At 33.1% G+C, this 14,422-nt stretch overlaps 1 protein-coding gene across 7 annotated transcripts in view; it reads left to right on the top strand.

The window, feature by feature from the left end:
- The window catches only part of ASCC3 (activating signal cointegrator 1 complex subunit 3), a 335,529-nt gene that overhangs the window by 222,984 nt on the left and 98,123 nt on the right, over nt 1–14,422 (top strand). For all 7 annotated transcript variants that reach the window (XM_072831965.1, XM_072831969.1, XM_072831971.1 and 4 more), the window contains 7 exons: nt 932–1,100; nt 3,824–4,044; nt 5,244–5,329; nt 7,181–7,347; nt 7,459–7,604; nt 7,729–7,849; nt 10,055–10,197. In XM_072831965.1, the coding sequence (XP_072688066.1) occupies nt 932–1,100; nt 3,824–4,044; nt 5,244–5,329; nt 7,181–7,347; nt 7,459–7,604; nt 7,729–7,849; nt 10,055–10,197 (1,053 nt within the window). The remainder of the gene's footprint in view (nt 1–931; nt 1,101–3,823; nt 4,045–5,243; nt 5,330–7,180; nt 7,348–7,458; nt 7,605–7,728; nt 7,850–10,054; nt 10,198–14,422) is intronic.

Raw genomic sequence — 14,422 nt, forward strand, 5'->3', positions numbered from 1 at the left:
TATGTTGCTATCATAGAAAGAAGAAAATATAAACTAAATAATTTCTGTTTTTACCATTTCTCTGTAATTTGATAGTGCCTTTAAAGCTTTATTTTTATATATATATTTTCTGTTTGGGTTCAAAGAAAACAGGAATTGGATTTGTATTCATGTAATTGTATTGTATTTGTGTAATCAATGTGATCTTAGTTTGAGAAATGGAATTGTAATCTTTATCATGGTTTAAGACATGACTTTCAGAGGAAAGGAATATGTCACCTGGATAGGATAAATAATGTAATCGATAAAATTAAATAAATAAAAACAACTTTATACATTACAAAAATAAAATACTAAAGAGTATTCACTCACATTGTGAAAAGGACAATTTTTAAAATTTTCCATAAATCCCAAAAGACTCAATTTGATGCTAGCATATCTTTAACTGTGATGCTTCATCTGTGATTTCTCTTTTTATCATAGAGAAAGCAAGCTTTAGGCTGGGAACCATGGGAGGACAGCAATAGAATTTTACAGCAGTGTTTGTTTTCATGATTACCTTCTACTTATGCTAGATTCTGTTATTCCATTTAAGGTGGTAGTAGAATTCAAAGAAAAATATTAAGTAAATAATTTGGTAAAAATCATGATTTTATGAAGGAAGCTTGGGAAATTCTGATAGTGAATCAAACTGGTAATCTGTTAGTACATAATGATATACATATATAAATAATATAAATTGAGTATAAATTTTACTTTTATAATATCAGGTATCCTCAGCAGAGAACCACATAGAAATTTCTGAAGTGTCTGACTGTCTCAGCTATTTAGAAACCCAAGATAATTTTCTTATGTTTAGTACCTGTTTCTGTAGATAGCATTGTCTTAACAATAGACTAAGGCTTTTGGTATCAGAATATTCATATTCATTTGAGACTTTATTTCACATTAGGTCATTAGTAAAGAAGCTCAACTTCTGGTATTTACAATCCCTATTTTTGAGCCTTTGCCTTCCCAATATTACATCCGAGCAGTGTCTGATAGATGGTTAGGAGCTGAAGCTGTATGTATTATCAACTTTCAACATCTGATTCTACCAGAGAGACACCCTCCCCATACAGGTAACATTGAATAGTAACTTGAATCATCACTGATTTTGCAAAAAATGTTGTTTTAATTAAAGTTGCAAGTGTCTATGCTTTAAAGTTGTCTAAATCTGAATTAGAATCCAATTTATTTCTCAATATAGTTTGAAGAGCTTTTCAAATTCAAATCTATATATACATTTGGTAGAGCTTAATGGTGGGCCTTAATTTTGAGTTCCAAAAACATTAAGCCTAGTTCAATCATCATAGTTCTAAAAAACTGGAGACGCACTACTTCAGTATCATTATGCCTTTATCTGTATTTTTATACATAATCACTACAGTGTCTCCATATCTCCTTCCTTTTCCATTAAAGTATTGCCATTTAATCTGCTCTCTGGGAAACTTTTGAGGTATCCTTTTTCTTTGCGCTTCTTACTAGTTACTTAAACTTATTTCTAGTGTGTTAAATGAATTAATTAAAGTAAATTGCAGGGTTTTTTTCTTCATATAGTATGCTCCTGCACCAAAAAAAAGAAAGCTAATATTAAGAAGTCAGGTTATGATATCAGTACAGAATGGATTCACTATATGTCAAGTCATTCATCCTCCAAACAACATGTACCTTTTATATTCTCTTCTCCCACACGCATATGATAAAAGGGTATATGGTAATCTGCAATATCATGTAACAGTTTTTCATTGTCATAACTACAAAAATCCATTTTAGATTTTTGTAACATGAGGAAGCGTCTTTATATTTTGACTTATTAAAGAAGCAGAATTTCATGAATAAATGTTTAAAGTGGTAGTTTTAAACCCCCTATGTTCTATTTAAAAAAAATCTTTAGATTGAGCTATTAGTGTATTAAACGTATTTCTTCTCATTGAGCCTTCATAATTAATGATTTCAAGAGGCCCTTAATTTAGAGAAAAATGGTCATTTTTTCATATAATTCTTCTGAAGACCAACTTTTTCCAAAATAAAAATGTTATTTCTTATTATTTTTAATGAATACATTTTTTAACAGTACTTTGGGAAATGGAAGCAAGCATTAATGTCTTTGCCATTTTTGTCAAATGTATACCTTGTTTATTAGCTTATCTTGAAGAGAAATATTTTAGATTACAGCTTAAAACCACATTGATATCTTGACAGAACTAAAAAGTTTGTCAACATAGAGAAATGAGATTGCAATATCTACTTACACTTACATACTCATTGAATTGGACCTTTCTGCTTTTCTTCAATCAAATATGCCAAATATGATATCTAGAATCTCAAAATATGTAGAAATGTTCAGTGCTTTAATTTTAAAATATACGCTAACATCATCACTACTAGATCTCTTTGACTGCAGTACTTAATTTTAACATGCGTTAACATTATATTTTAATGCTCATTTAATCACTTCTCTGTTGAGTGGCCAAGCACATATCACCCTATTTATATAATTAGTTGACTTCTGACTACACTTTAAAAAGCAGTTAAATGCACCACCGTGACATCTCAGTTGATATTAGAAATGTATGATGTAACCTCAATGATTCCCAGTTCTTTTTGGCTGAGTGTATGTGTGGCCACCCTGTTGAGGCTAAATCAAACAAGAAAATTCTTCACATTTCACAGAAGTGAATCATCATAATTTAGCATTGTCAGTATATACCAAAATGTTTATTTTTTAGCTCCTATTAAGAATATGTCTATGCTTTGATTAGCATTGCAAGTTAAAACTTCCTCCCTTCTTGAGTTTTCAGTGCTACAGAAAATTTAGGAGATTATGATATGCTATAGAGAATTTAGGCAGTCAGCTCTCAATTACATATCTATTAAATTAGAACTGTGGGACTAAGATAATATTTTAAAAATACATTTTTAAGTACAATTTTGGGGAAGAGAATTCTCTATACTTTCTCTCTTGAAACTGTGCTACAAAGATCTCACTCAGGATACAGACCACCATGTCCTTCCAGATTTTTTTTTCCTCCTTATTCAGACTTCAAATGGGTAGAATCCTCTTTAATGAAATAATCCTAGAATAAAGCTGCCATCCAGGTTTCTAACTGATACCTTTCTGGATTGTGGGAAAATACAATGTCTGTCAAGTTCAAGAGCATATAGCTTTATTTCTCTAAATAATTTTAACTATCTAATCTCCTAGAGCTCTAGTTTATAGAATGAGATACAACTGAATTTGTTTGTTCCTGTGTTTTCTCAGCACAGTTCTTTTTTTTACCCAGGCATTCTCTGATTTGAAATTTCCACCTAAGTTTCTTCCGATAATTATTTTAAGTTTATTTTAGTTTACATTGGGTAAATAAATAGCTCACTCAACGATTATGGTTTGGTTAGTTTTCTAACAGATCAAAGGAAATTTGTTATTGGTAACCATTTTAGTATTGCAATTTTGCAGGTGGTTTTCCTTTTTCTACAGATTAGGGTAGATTTAATTTTCTTCTACACCAGGCATCTTTTCATATACCTGTCATTCAGATTACTTTTCTGATTAGAAAAGAGAGATATATGTAGCATTATAGTTGGTATATGAGGAACTCTCCCAGAAAAGCATCCAATATATCAATATTATAAATGTGGTAATGGGGGGAGGGAAGACCTGTAACTAGTACATAAAAATTGATATTAAGCTTTTTTCCCCTCCAATGAATCAAGGATTGTTATAATTTTTCCTGAGAGAGAGTGTTCAGTATTTTGCATTTTTTCCAGTTATTGTATAGCAGTACCTGTTTCATCTTTTCAGAATTACTGGATCTTCAGCCTTTACCAATCACAGCTTTGGGATGTGAAGCATATGAAGCACTGTACAACTTTAGCCACTTTAACCCTGTGCAGACACAAATATTTCATACACTGTATCACACGGACTGTAATGTCCTACTTGGAGCACCCACGGGATCAGGAAAAACCGTTGCTGCCGAATTAGCTATCTTCAGAGTCTTCAACAAGTACCCTACTTCAAAGGTCTGTTTGAAGGAGTCACATGCTTACATTAAATTAGGAAACGCAGTTCATAATCTGTAAACTAGCAAGTTCTAAACACACAGCAGGACTCAGTGAGTAGATTTGTCACTCTCTCAGTGAATTTTCTGGAGGGACGAGATTGGTATTAGAATAACTGGCCAGAAAAAAAAAAATTATATTAATCTTTGGAGTCCTCTAGTTAGGTTTATAATGTACATGTTAGTTTCCACATGTCCTTTCCTTATTGTAAGATACCTAATTCATAGCCATATTTATAAGATAAAGACTTTTAAACAAATCCTTTTGCTATAAAGAAATGCTAGTACAGTTTGATTATACACATGAGATACAGAGGCAGTTTTTATTCCACATTTCTGCAAATGGCCAAATTATTAATGTAAAATAATGTGATAAGTCAGATAAGTATTGATTTTATGCTTTCTTGAAATGTGAAGTACATACAGTTTAGAAGGACTATTTTTCAAGAGAGCTAATTCATACATTGTGATTGGAATTACATGGTATTTTCCTCATCTTGTATTATTTTAGAAATGCTTTAACTTCTTTTTTCAGTGATTTTCTATTAGTGATTTCCTTCCCTACTTAACGTGAAGTCTTCCTAATTCTGAGTATATTTTGTGGTTATCAATATATTATAAGACATACAACAGGAGAGCTCTACTCTAAATTTGAAACATTTTAATAAGAAGGAATTTTTTTTCACTGAACAATCTACAGTATTAAAGACCAGTTGCTGTTGTTGTTATTAAAAGGGTAGAACACCTAAAATGTGTGACTGTCATCTTTTATAAAATCTGCATTAAAATTTAAACAACCATATTTATCTCTCTTTAGAATTTCAAAAGTAGTAACTTTTTTCATTCAGATAATTCTTGATCATAATACCAGGGAAAACTTCTTTTCATCAGAATATGAATACCTACAGAAAATACCTTCAGTTTTTTTTTAATATTTAAAATTTTCTATGTCAGCTTTTTTATGTTGTATTTCTGTCCTACTTTGGATAAAGGTAGTTTGAACAAGTTAATGACTTTTCTCATTAATTTAAAATTTTAAGCTTTTCAGTAATAAAAGAAACGTTTTAAAACTACACTATCATATATAGATGGAGTTTACCTTTATTTGAAAACAATGTCCCTGAGTTCATGAGATCTTTTTACCCTCCCCTTCCCTTTCAGGCAGTATATATTGCACCCTTAAAGGCCCTGGTACGTGAAAGAATGGATGACTGGAAAGTAAGGATAGAGGAAAAACTTGGTAAAAAGTAAGTTCTTGCTTATTCAGAAACCATGCTTTGAATAACCTAAAAAGAACAACAAATAAAAGATTTGCATAAACCTGTTGAATGCCTTTACAATGATCTTCATAGGCTTTTATTCTAAAGGAATTGTGATGAATGTTAAAATGTTATCAATATTCCCATTGTTTTAATATTGGAAAATGAATGTCCTTAAATTATTTAATATGAATGTTTTTGCTTGGCAAGATAATTTTTCAAAATTTCTAAATTCTCGGGGGATCCCTGGGTGGCTCAGCGGTTTAGCACCTGCCTTCAGTCCAGGGCATGATCCTGGAGTCTCAGGATCGAGTTCCACATCAGGTTCCCTGCATGGAACCTGCTTCTCCCTCTGCCTATGTCTCTCTCTGCCTCTCTCTCTCTCTCTCTCTCTCTGTCTCTCATGAATAAATAAATAAAATCTTCAAAAAAAATAATAAAAATAAACAGATACATTTTTAAATTCTAAAACAAAAGAAGTTTTGTCTCTTTACTTTTCTTTCATATCATTCAGAGTGTCTCCCAGAAACCACGTAGAGGGCATTTGACATGTAAACAATTAATAGAAAAACAGAAATTCATAAAGAACATGACTTTTAAAAAAATATTTTAATATTGCACAAGATTATTAATTGTGGGATTGTTTTTAATAGCAAGATTGCAGGTAACCTTAGTACCCAGTAGAACATGACTAAATAAATTGTGGTACATTTACAGAATGCAAAATATTGTATTGTTCTATAAAGAATGAACTTTTTATATACTGAAAGAATGATCTCCAGTGATACTATAGAAAATGTTTTTAAGTAAAGCATTCTATCTTTTTTTTTAATGGTAAAGAATATAAATGTGTGGTTGCTTTAGAACAAGAACCAGGTGACTAGAGGATAGACATGTTACAGAGACTGTTCACCACACATTCACTGAACCCATATGAATATATTACATATTCATAAATTGTAAAAATAAAAAATGAATAAAAATAAGCAAAAGCTTTGGGAACACTTTACTTGGGGAAACTAATCTTGCCCTTTTTTTGTTCTTTGAGGATTAAGACAGATGCTAAAATTATTTAGTGATTACCTGAAATTTAGAGTTGGCCTCCAGATTACCCTCTTTCTCTCTATAAAACTGGGGTCTTCTTTTTTTTTTTTTTTAAGATTTAATTTACTTATTCATGAGAGACACAGATTGAGAGAGACAGACAGACAGACACAGGCAGAGGGAGAAGCAGGCTCCATGCAAGGAGCCTGACATGGGACTCGATCCCGGGTCTCCAGGATCACACCCTGGGCCGAAGGTGGTGCTAAACCACTGAGCCACCCAGACTGCCCCCAAAAACTGGGGTTCCTTAGAATGAGGTAGCACATATTTCCCTCAACATATGTTGTTTATGTCCTACTATGTTTGAATTTGCCTGTAAATATCTATAGAAAAAAGAAATGAAGCTTACACATAATTATATTCTTAATGAATGCCTCTTTTTGTCTTAATAAGTTAACACTTTCCCTCATTAGAAAGGTATTTATTCCAACATATGGAGAAGGAAGTATGAGTTCAACACTGTAAAAACACATAGGGCAGAGACTCTGTAAACATAATCATAGCAAAGTTTGACATATCCTCGTAAAAGCTAAATTATCAGTGATTTGAATTTATACATTCTTTTAGAATTCTTAAGAAATGTATTTTGGACTCGACTCACAGAAACTTTCAGAAATGAGAGGGAGAGGGAGATAAAGTAGTGTTAAGCATTATAAATTTTTGTTTTGAAAGGTATTTTTGCTTTTCCAAGGTCATGAGTTATTAGAGAAAGGTATCATTTTTCTTCCCTTCCAGAGTTATTGAACTAACTGGGGATGTGACTCCTGATATGAAATCCATTGCTAAAGCTGACCTTATCGTCACTACTCCAGAGAAGTGGGATGGAGTCAGTAGAAGCTGGCAGAATAGGAACTATGTGAAACAAGTCACTATTCTCATCATAGATGAGATCCATCTGCTTGGTGGGTACCACTGTATATCTGATACCAGTTTGCGCATTTTGACTCTCATACTTGCCGCAGGCGGCATCAGGACTTGTTAAATGATTAACATGTATTATTCCTATTTCCCAGGGGAGGAAAGAGGCCCTGTTCTAGAAGTCATTGTATCTCGAACAAATTTCATCTCATCGCACACAGAAAAGCCTGTTAGAATAGTTGGACTATCTACCGCATTAGCTAATGCCAGAGACCTTGCCGACTGGCTCAATATTCATCAGGTACATGGAAGACTGATAAATAGGCATCTAATACAGTGGCTTAGCTGGCTTTATTAAGGATTATTGTAATATTATAAACTTACATACAAAAACTGAAAATGACTTCTTTCTTGTTTTACTCTAGATGGGCTTGTTCAACTTCCGACCATCAGTACGCCCAGTTCCACTGGAAGTTCACATTCAAGGCTTCCCGGGTCAACATTACTGTCCTCGTATGGCCAGTATGAATAAACCTACATTCCAAGGTAAGCTTTAGATCCTTGGAATGAATAGCAGCCATTTTGTATGGGAGACTTTAAGTACACTCTAGGTAATTCAGATTTCTTTGAACGCGTGATACTGCTCCAACTTATACATATGTGTAAAACTTAAGCTTATGCTAAGGCATAAAAATGTTTGTTGAATTAACTATTGAAAATGGAGAAATTTAATAGATGATACTGTCTTGGTAGTAGAAAAAGAAGTATGTATTTTTTTTAAAGTAATTAAATCATTCTTAAAGTTAATCTATTAAGTTATTTTTCTAATGGTAGTAGCTTGAACAAATGATAAATAGGAGCTATAAGTATAGAAAAAAAATCACATAATCTTAATCTTTACCAGAAACCATAAAACTTACAAATTTCAGTACTTTTTTTTAAACGATGCTTCTGTTTTTGTTTGGTTTTATTTTTTGGTTTTCCCTTCCTAACAAATTAGGCAAACAGGAAAGATTTAAGAATAACACTCCTATTTCATTGAAACATGTTTTGTTTAGGCTACATAAGGAATATTTATTATATCAATTAAAAATAACTTCCAAAATAAATTCTCTAATGTGAACTGCTGTTGATTGTGAGGTGACAGTTGTGAGGTGACTTTTTAGCTGCTGTAATTAGCCTTATGACAGAAGCAAAGTATTGATTGTGAACTAGAGACCAATCTTGGCAGTTCAGATTATTTACACCTCCACAGAAGCATTGTATAAAATCACTAATGAACAATAAATCTGCCGTGAGCTGTTCAGCCACACCTGTTCTTGCAGCAGCAAAAATCCATTAAATGTTGAGGTTTAAAAAAGAGACAGATTCATTCATGATTATGTGTACAAATGATACCAATATTGCACTAATATGTGTATTTTAAACATTGTATTTCTAATATAATTTATCAAAGCATTGTCATTTATATTCTGTAATATTCTGATAAGCCGTGAGTGAAAAATAACATAAATGAGTTTATCTTTCATGGTATGTATTGTGATTGCTTATATTTACTTAGGGAATGGCCAATTGCATACCAATGATTGAAATGAAGCATTTTGTGTTATATAAATCAATAGTAAATAACTGAAACGTATTTCTCTAAATATGATATCAGTATAGTAGCTGTCCTTATAAACTACTTATTATCCTTGTAATGTATCACTATATTTCTTTGAGTTTAGAAATGTGATTTTATCATGGCTTCATTTCTCACTCTTAGGGGCTAAATATAGTCAAGGTCATGTCAACATTTTTGTTATAAACCTAGTTTCTTAATCCATAAAAAGAAATTCTGCAGCTCACATTTCAAACAAGAAATTACAAAAAGGTTGAACTTATTATGTAAACCTTTTAAATATCTCTGTTTTAAGAGACCTGTGTACACATAAGTATAAATTTTACTTGTGCCATCTTATCAGCATTTTGGAGCCAATGTAAAGAAATCTTGTTTCCAATTAGGTCAAATGATTTATGTGGCTCTCTAGGTAATTTTTTCTTTTAGTCCTATGACTCAGGTTTCAAACTATTCATTTCCTCTTCTGTATGTCTACTTTCCATGTGCCATCACTCAGATATAGACTCAGGCATGATATTCTCTTCCACTCTCTTCAGCATTCTCTTCATCTCTCCACTTGAAGCCTTACACATATGTTTGGGAAAAATGGAAAACTTTTGTTTGACTTATCTCTGACTAGTTTATTGATACAAAGTCTCAATTATTCCATCAATGAGTAATGAAAAAATAAAAGGAATTTCTGTGGCTTTTCTTACAGAGTTTTCATCACTCTACATAACTTGACTCTACCTGGACCCCAGGACCAATTAACTCTGTAATATCATTGTTTAGGCGAGCAGAAACACAAATCCAAAAACTCCACCTTAGATTGATTGAATATTTGTATAGAGCTGTTACCTGAAGGGTCTCAGCTTTTCTAAGTGTCACCTGCCTCAGCAGCTCAGAATATAGCTGAGAACTAACACAGTTAAATTTCCCCTGTCCAGGCAATAAACTCCCCCTGAGTGGGTTTATCCTCCTTTCCTTTCCTGTCATTTCTCTAATATTGCTAACAGATCCAAGTAGAATTCATGACCAAGTCAAGAATTCACTTAAATCAATTAAATTTCATTAATCCATTTGATATCCTAATGACATTCAAATTCTGTTATAAGTAACTTACCCTTTTATTTTCCACAACTTTTCAATAGCAATTAGAAGCCATTCTCCAGCCAAACCTGTTTTGATATTTGTCTCATCAAGAAGGCAAACTCGTCTTACTGCTTTGGAACTAATTGCCTTTCTGGCTACTGAAGAAGATCCAAAGCAGTGGTTGAATATGGATGAAAGAGAGGTAAGCAATCTATTTTACTTTTATTTCTTATACATGCCAAGTTATAATATAATGGAAATTACACATTTAATGATGTTTAGTTTTAATCCATACTAAAAATTTAATTTAGCAAGGCAGAAATTTAGAGAAAAAATAGGAAATGCATAATACTGCCACCTTAACACTATTAATATTTTGATGTGTTTTCTTGCAATATTTTCCTGATAAATACTTTTTTTTATATACCCATATTTCATCTCTTCCCTTTAACATCATCACGTATATATATTATAATATTCATATTTGTTTTTCTATTTGAGTGTTCACTGCCCTCATGGAACTTAGAATCAATTTTGCAAAATTAACTTTCTTTAAAATATATAACATGACCATTCTAAAAAATTTAGAAAACACCAAATGTGAAAATTAGAAACCTGTTGTTATACTGCAATGAAGTAGTAAACATCCTTAAAATTGAAGCAACTGTAATTTTTCATGTCTACACAATTATATTCTACTAATTGGCTATCCCATTAAATAATCGTGCATCATTATCATAGGTTTTTCTTTATTTAGACTTATTTCCTCATTATAAACTTAAAATTAATGAGTCAAATAATATGGATATTCTTATACCTTTTCATATATACTACTAATTATTTTCCAAAAGGGTTGTACCAAATGATGTTCTTACCATTGATACATGTATCATCAGCAGTATATGAGAGTAACAGTTTTACCATATCCTCATTTGTTGTAACTTATTGATATATTATAAGTAAAATATTCCTTATTATTTTAATGTACATCTTGATTTTTGTGTGATTGAACTTTTTTTCATATATTTGTTTACTATTGGTCTTTTTTTTTGTCTGTTCCTTTGGACTTTTATCTTTTGCAGTGTAGCATTTTTCTTAATAGATTTGTATAAGAGCCTTAGCAAATTAAAACACACAGACAGGGCAGCCCAGGTGGCTCAGCGGTTTAGCACCACCTTCAGTCCAGGGCCTGATCCTGGAGACTCGGGATCGAGTCCCACGTCGGACTCCCTGCATGGAGCCTGCTTCTCCCTCTGCCTGTGTTTCTGCCTCTCTCTCTCTCTCTCTCTTTCTCTCTCTCTCTGTGTGTGTGTATGTCTATCATGAATAAATAAATCTTTAAAAAAGAAAACACACACACACACACACCCCTCTGAAACTTCATATAACAATCTTTTCCATAAATATTTATTACTACATACATATACACACATTAGTCCCTCATCTGCTCTTATTAATTTTGCTAATTCCTTGGATGTCTTTTTGTCTTATAGCTTTTTACAAATAGTAGATTTTGCATTTTGGGGTGGCTAGGTGACACAGTTAAGCATCCAACTCTCGGTTTTAGCTTGGGTCATAAAATCAAGCCCCACAAGGGGCTGTGCACTAAGTGCAGAGTATACTTGAGTGTCTCTCTCCTCTCCTTCTCTTTTCTAATGAATAAGTTTAAAAAACACTTAAAAAAAAAAGTTTTTGCATTTTATATGATACAGTCAGTTAATATGGTACTTTGGTACTTATGGTATTCCTTCTACTACTTATAAATGTAGATATTCCTCTTTCCCTCCATAGATTTATAAATAAATTTATCTTCTGCTTTTCTAGTTTTTTAGAGATATTTTTATTATTGGAATTATGATGAAAAAGTAGGTGAAATCGGTAATAAAATTGTTTCATTGTCTCCCTTCTCTCTCCATAACTGATTGCTTTGCAAATTCAGATTATACCAAAAACCTATAAAGCAGGTCTTCCAGTTGTTGAATCCCCTAATTACCTTAAAATAGGAGGACTTTTTTAACACTTTAATCTTTATAAGAGTTACTTTCCATAGTATCCTGGACTAGAAGCTTAGTGACATTCCTGTTGCTGCTTCTTGCACAGTTCCAGACTGATGTTCTGTGGCAGAGCCAAGTAGGTAGGTGGGTCAGCAAAGGAAAAAAAAAATTAATGCATCTATCTTCTTAACCCAGTAAATCTTCAAAATAAAGTATTAGGAAGCTGGAACACCCCTTCAAGTGTATCATTGATATGAAATCATACTGCAGCATGAGGAAACGTCAAAAGTAATATCCTTCCATATTTCTCATCAAGAAGTGATTTCAAAAGTTTGTGAGCATATACTTCCATGTCCCTTGGATTCTCAGTTTGATAACCACCACTTCCATCATTAACCTCAAACTATTGTTGGGTTTTAACATTACTCTCTCAGCCTTCAAATCCAAGACAGAAATATGAGAAGGCCTGAGCATCACTTTTAAGCATGCAGCAGGGAAAATCTTCCCCTTTTTGGCCTCTATATAGGAGGAAATATTCAGATGCTGGCTGTCTGTGGTGTAGTCTTTTACAAAACTTTAGCTGGTTATATCTAATCGCTCTCTGGTTCTTTTGCAATCCCATCTCAATATTCTCTAGCCAGTAGACTAAATTATAAAGTTCCCTACAACCAACACACACTATATTCAGAAGTGAAGGGAAGAGAAAAGAAAGAAGTGAAACTAGTTAAAAGGTTTTAAGCAACGGAAATTACTTAGTCCAATTTGCATTTTAAGATTACTTTTGCCGCTTAGTGGAAAATGGATCGAAGTGGAGGTTAACCATGGAATTAATGATGAATGGACCTAGGGGCCACCTAGGGTGGTGACAGTGAGAATGGAAAGGTATCTTGGCCTAGATTCAGTAGGTGAGAAATGGAGGTTGGGAAAATAAAAAGAATCAAGAGTGACTCCCCAGTTATTAACTATAAACATCTGAGGAAATAATGGTGTCATTTTATAAATGGGGAGACCTGAAAGTATAGGATGAAAAGGAAGTAGAAGACAGATTTGAGGCCAAGAGGAGGAGAAAAAGAAAAAAGTTATATTTTTTTGTACTTCCAAGACATTCAGGTCAACTAGATATAGGAAGTCTATAAATCCCACAGAGGATATGAAATGAACATATGAACTTGGGAGCGTCATCATAGAAGCAGCCTTTCCACCCAGGTAAGCACAGGAGACTCTGGGACAGTGTTTGGAGAACCAGAGGGCCAGGCTTTGAAAGGAACTCAAGGTAGAGCTTGGGTAGAAAATGAGGAAGCCGGCAGAGAACACTGAGAAGGTAATGTCAGTAAGGAAAGTCATAAAACATTGTAGACAAGATTTTGTGAAGGAGAGGGGGCTTAACTACCTCAAATATTAATGGGAGTTAAGTGAGATGAGCCGAGAAACACCCATGGGATTTAGCACTCAGGCATCCTGAATGAACGTGCCAAGCAGCAACTCTGACCACTCATAATCACAAGTTCAAATTTGGTGGAGTTTCTCCTAATGACAGTTTTCTTTCCTTTTTTTTTTTTTTTTTTTTAAGATTTTATTAATTTATTTAACACAGAGAGAGCACAAGCAGAGGCAGTGGGAGAGGAAGAAACAGGCTTCCCACTGAGCAGGGAGCCCAATGCAGGGCTCAATCCCAAGATCCTGGGATCATGACCTGAGAAGGCAGAAGTTTAACCTACTGAGCCCCCCAGGCACCCCTAATGACAGTTTTCTATAGTTCTTTTGATTCATTTGGTTTTTCATTCAACATATAAATTGACCTCTTCCTTATAGGTAAGAAGTTAGTACTAGGCTTTGAGAACGGACTCTGAAATTATTGAAAATCAGAAATTAAGTTGAGCTTAATAGAGCGTAACCACATTTTCAACTTGAAAATCTGTTTTATTATCAAACCAAAACAGATTTAGCTTGTGATACAGAAGTCTCATCCCAAGTGCTTTCTATTTTGATCAGGCCACAGACCTCTTAATGACTGACGAGTAGAGAACCTATTAGACTAAGAATATTAAGTATCAAAACAGACATTATCCACAGATTTGCTGAACATTGGACATTTGAATTTAGTTGGTCCTTATAGAATAGTTATGTAATCCAAAGCAGCTACAAGATACAAGGTTTTTTTATTTTGCCATAGTTGATATCATGCATGTCTTAATGAAGAAAGAGGCAAAGGTCTTATGCTTAGTAATAATTGATATGTTTATGGAGTATAGTCCATTAAAGGCTTATATTATGTCATTTAATCATGAATTCTGGGAGGATTGTTCTTGTTATCCCAGTCTTACAGATACAAAAATTGAAACTTGAAAGAATTCAGTAATTTGCCCAATAAAATAAATGGAGATCAGAAACTCCAGACCAAGCCAGCTGACCCAGAAACTTTGTTTTCTCACT

This window comes from Canis lupus, chromosome 7, assembly GCF_048164855.1.
Source record: "Canis lupus baileyi chromosome 7, mCanLup2.hap1, whole genome shotgun sequence".
NCBI lineage: Eukaryota > Metazoa > Chordata > Mammalia > Carnivora > Canidae > Canis > Canis lupus.